Source organism: Mizuhopecten yessoensis, unplaced genomic scaffold (assembly GCF_002113885.1).
Source record: "Mizuhopecten yessoensis strain PY_sf001 unplaced genomic scaffold, ASM211388v2 scaffold10845, whole genome shotgun sequence".
Classification (NCBI taxonomy): domain Eukaryota; kingdom Metazoa; phylum Mollusca; class Bivalvia; order Pectinida; family Pectinidae; genus Mizuhopecten; species Mizuhopecten yessoensis.
In genome coordinates, this window is record NW_018408750.1 from 110,081 (window position 1) to 115,695 (window position 5,615).

Sequence of the window (5,615 nt, forward strand, 5' to 3'; positions counted from 1 at the left end):
GAAAAGGAGACGAAACGTGTAATGGATGCAGGGGGGCGATTTAATAATGCTAGTTAATGATACCGAAGCTTTCGTGGAACAAGGAGGAACAAGGATACATTTCCTCATCTTTCATGAGGAACAAGAATACTGCGAGAAAAACGCAATCCGACATCAAAATTTTCACGGATTATCTGATGTCTCAAAATGAGTGGAGATCTCCAGAGTCTATTGACTCGGTTCAGTTGGCGGATTACATGGCCAGGTTCTTCATGAACGTCAGAAAAAACGATAAATCTGAGTACGAACCATCAAGTCTGAGGTGTTTACAATCCAGCATTAACCGTTACCTACAGGAGAACACTACGACGTCAATATTTTGACCGATATTAAATTCAATCATTCTCGTGATGTGCTAAGTGCCAAAATGAAGAATTTGAAGACTCAAGGCAAAGGAAACCGCCCAAATGCTGCTGATTCACTAAATAAGGAAGAAGTGTCAATTCTGTATGAAAAAGGGGCGCTTGGTTTAGGTAGGTACTGCAGTATTCAAATGAATAGTAAATAGTTCTATAAGCTTGGTAGCTGTTGGTTCTAGTTAGTAATAACTGTATTACTGTTATCATTAAGTGAGGAATGCCCAATGGATATTGAAAATTGTATTGTGTTGATGATTGATTCAGACAGTGATTAAATTGAATTCCAACCAGATCCATTGTGTTATATTGTTAAAACTATTAATAAACATGTTATTTTGTAGGAATTTAGTAATTTCTAAATGTTGACTTTTTATGATAGTTGTTACTGTTTTGTTTATATACATCATTGTTTTTGTTATCATTTTTATAAATATCAGTAAATAAAATAAAGAAATGATTTGTTTGTGTATGTTTTGTTTATTTTAAAGGAAAAAAACATATGATAAAAAGTTTATGATATGACCATTTTGATAGCACACCCCATATCAGCCCTCGAGTCCTGATATCAGCCCTCTGGCCTTCGGCCCTCTGGCTGATATCAGGACTCTCAGGCTGATATGGGGTGTGCTATCAAAATGGTCATATGATAATCTCTAAATAGTATATGAGATATCTTATGTATAGAAAATTAAATGAGATATCTTATATGCGATATAAGATATCTTATATAGTATATATGATATCTTATATACTTATATAAGATATCTCATTTAATTTCTATATGAGATATCTCATATAGGATATAAGATATCTTATATATTATATAAGATATCTCATATACTATATAAGATATCTCATATACTATATGAGATATCTTATATGCGATATAAGATATCTTATATAGTATATAAGATATCTCATATGCTATATAAGATATCTTTTTTTTTTTTTGAAATACAGGATCGACATTGCTCCTTGAATAAATGTTAAGTTGGCTTGCCATAAAAAACCTGTTATAGCATATTCAACATGCAATCATAGTTGACATTTTCGCCTTTCAAAATAGTTTAACAAAATTTCAAAGGAATTCAAATTGCTCGGCCTTTTTATATTGTTCGATACCTTGTTAATGGAAAGTAAGCCCATTTATAAACTGTGTACGCAAGCTGAGCTGAGTAATTGCTACTTTTCAAGAATCACAATTATATTGATGGTAAATAGTATCAGATGTTTACAATATGGCAGCTCTATCTATCCCATTATCACGTATTGTTCATAAACAGTCCATTATTTATCTTTTCGCTTCGTAATAATTAATCAAGAGATTTTTTATCATTATTTGGTTTATTTAATGTTTGAAATGCATCTTTTTAACATGTATGAGGGTAGCATCACACTTGCTAACGGGCATCATGGAATATGTTTGAACGGAACTGTGTTGCATACCCTCATAAATGTTAAAAAGATGCATTTCAAACCTTACATTTACGATCTATTACATCCACTTTTATTATTTGAAATTTAGAAAAAAATGTCTTTTTTCACGTTAAAATGCAAAACACCGTCATGGAAACAACATTACCAGTACAGCCTTTATCGCGGGAAAGATGATGCGTTGTCAACGGTGACGAAATACACAGTTGAGCAATAAACAAATAGTTCCACTTTGCATATTTTTTAAGGATTTAATTTATTTTACCAGCATGTTTAACAAGCATTGAAAATCTAAACATTGACAGTAGATCTTAATTTAAAGCAAAAATACCCTGTCAGATATTTGTTCAGAGGTCATGTAACGGTACATGTAGTACTGTTAATATCATGCAAACATTTTAAGTTGGTACTATCTAGAGGCACTGCAACACAAATGTAAATATTAATGAATAGCTTTACAATTTGAATGTTAACACCTTGTGAATAATAGTGTTTGATATAAGATAACAAAAACTATGTTATTGTCGATCTACTAAAGAACGATTTATTAAAAACTGATTGCTAGTTAACATTTTACTTACCGTTAAAGATGTTGATGTACATCTTGATGAAGTCATGTTTTTCTTGGTTATCGTCGGTAACTAGGTAACTACCTGTAGGACGATTTCTGCAGTCGTTCTGTTCATATATAATACAGTCTTATAATAACACACATATCAATCAAGTCAACTGAATCTAATTTATTTCATTTACTGTCAAATACATAACATGCAATATATATGTAATCTTACATGAGTTTCCATTTAATATGAGATTTATGAAACGGGTCTAAGAATTTTTCAATTTAGCGAGCCTCTGGCGAGCTAAAATAAAATATTCCTGACGAGTTTCATAAATTTCATATGAAATGAAAATGAGTGTTAGATCATTTTTATCACATAATTAAGAGTTGTGGCATTCATTCGTGTAAAACGACAATTTCCATGCAACCTTGAAATGTAAAAAGCCGCTATTTTGACTCCAGTGCGTAAGTCTGTTGTCATGTACGTGTCCTAGGCATGACGTAACAATTGACACTTACAAGCAATCACAGGGCTGATAGGTCATATTACATGGGTAATTTTCACTGGATAAAACAGTACATTATATGATAAAAAAACGTTACAAATAATGGTACAATATTATGTAAAATGTGCCGAGCTATGAATGGCTTAGATAACTAAAATCAGTTGAAGTCTGTAATGTCTATTAACTGCAATGATAAAACTATTTGACGAATTGTTATGAAATTCCTGGTGCGCTTTATGATGGGAGACACACACGAGTGATTAGGCAGCACCTACGTACAGTATATGTGTGTCTCTCCCACCCCAGGTCATATTGCTGATTACTTTAGAAATGACATGACCTGCAACCCTGCGCTAATCACGTCATAAACGGGATGTGATACATATGTATCCACCATAAATAATTGGTAAATTAATCAAACATTGCTTGCATCATTAATTTGTAATATTTGTGTTTGCTTACTTATTACTTTATCATTTTGTTTAATTCATGTATATATATATATATATATATATAAGGGGCAAAGCAGTAATTCCAAGTGTTGACAAGTTTAGGTTGTCAAATTTTCGGAGCGTTCCGCTCCTTTTTCAAGACACAGTGAAACAGAACAGTTACATGTATATATACATCATATTACAAGACGATAGAATCGATATACTATAATTAAAAATATAGCTATTATATAAAACCAATAGTCCCCTCGGCTAAAGACAGCCGAAAGCAGCAATTACGCTGAGAGCATCGCGGCAAAGGAACGCTGATGATATATATATACATAAATATATATATAAGGCGCCATCTTTATTCCATAAAAGATAAAAATTATGTGATTATAATTTCGTATAAACATGTACATGTGATTGATTACAAAAGAAAAAGAAACCTCAACTTCTTATTCCCAAGTTTTCAAAATACATAAAAATAATATCTAACTCCGGAAAACTTCAGCCGTCAACCGCTTTTTACAGAGGCAAAAGCCACAGGACAATCATACCTCAGCTGCATGCCATTCCATCGCATGTGGCGAAAAATAAAGACATTCACCATCATACTCAACCCATTCAGAAGGGCAGGTACTCATCACCAGCACCAAACCTGTAACACATAAAACAGGTCATAGGTCATAGATCACAGGTCATAAGTCATTGATCACATGTCATGTCATAGATCACAGGTCATAAGTCATTCTGATTTAAAATCCTTTAAATCAAATATTTGAATTTTCATTTATCTGGAAACTGTTATATATCTCTTATAACTACTACCAAAAAAAATTAACACCGTCAACACAACAGAACTATTTCAACGCCGACGTCGTATGGCGGATTTGCCGATAATCGATAAAAGGTCAGAGGTCAAGTATGCAGAAGTGCGTCATGACGTCATTGCTTTACCGATGGAAAGACTTGTTTTTCTTCTCACGGGTGAATGCATGTCCTACACGGGCGAGCATAGGAGAAGGAAATGTCTTACATTCCTATTTTGGGAATGAAAGAAAGCGTTTCCAGGACGATATATAACACCCGTCGATAAGTTATTCACCTTTATCATGTATTTAATGTCAATGTATGCACTATTAAAATAAACTCGTTTTAGGTCTGACAATATTACCGTTTAAATTTATAAATATGAATATCTTCGAAATGTGACATCTTATAGATTGAATGTTGTAACCACTTGAGCGGATCCTTAACCAGGAGATATAACTGAGCGAGCGTACAGTGGTATTTTTTCCAGCTGATATATTATTGGGTGAGGGTACAATGGCTTTCCAATTGCTAACATAAATAGGTGATTATTATGAAAAGTTCTTTTTTACACAACCAATAAAAAAAAATCTATGTGACGTTTCGATGACTAGTACGATATGTACACTGTCACCTTCATCAGACAAATGGCCAGTGAAGCGTATGCACACAAAGGTGTAACATGTGTACGCGTTGTCCACAAAATCGATGTCGATTTCGGCTACGCTCTCGCACATCTATGACCAAGTATTAAACAAAGCGGAGCTGGATCGAGTCATTTCGGTACATATATGACAACTATTGTACATAAGCTTACAGCGTAGCCGAATCGACATCGATTTTGTAGACAACTCGTACGCTTCACTGGTCATTTTTCTGATGAAGGTAACAGTGTACATATCGTACTAGTCATCGAAACGTCACATAGATTTATTTTTATTGGTTGTGTAAAAAAGAACTGTTCATAATCCATACTTACCAACCCGAAGAAAATGTTTAGAAATATAAATAGGTGAGCTTTTAATTAACTTATTTCGCCGACATTCTTACCGGGTATTAGTTGTCTTTTATTAGATAACATTAATGTAAACATAATGTATAGATGAAATGAAGAAATGCCGATATAAATGAAAGTTACCTGAACACAGCAGGAGAGGAAGCAGAGTAAAAGCCATGTTTGTCGTTAGAGAGGTCGGGCTATGTTATCAGCTAGACTTGAACAGAACACGTGTCTGGTTCACTACCAGTAAGACAGATAACGCCTAGAAAACGACAGGAAACAACTAACTATATTATGTCAGGAGTTTTGTTTAGAAATATAAAAACAACGTATTTCCTTCTTATTTTTTTTATAATACATATAAATATTCATTTCAACAAATTTTATTGACAAAGATGATACAAGTCAATTGGATGGAATAACAGGCAAAGCCTATATAAATTCTCTCCAGCGGTGGCTAAATTAATG

The 5,615-nt window shown here is 33.3% G+C and overlaps 1 protein-coding gene across 1 annotated transcript in view; it reads right to left on the reverse strand.

Moving 5' to 3' along the window:
* Positions 1-5,388, reverse strand: part of LOC110462908 (snaclec anticoagulant protein subunit B-like) — a 9,375-nt gene extending 3,987 nt beyond the window's left edge. The window contains exons 1-3 of the mRNA XM_021517148.1: positions 5,286-5,388; positions 3,895-3,995; positions 2,414-2,510 (exon numbers count right to left, since the gene is read on the reverse strand). Of these exons, the coding sequence (XP_021372823.1) occupies positions 2,414-2,510; positions 3,895-3,995; positions 5,286-5,322 (235 nt within the window). The 5' untranslated portion in view covers positions 5,323-5,388. The remainder of the gene's footprint in view (positions 1-2,413; positions 2,511-3,894; positions 3,996-5,285) is intronic.
* Between the last annotated feature and the right edge of the window lie 227 nt (positions 5,389-5,615).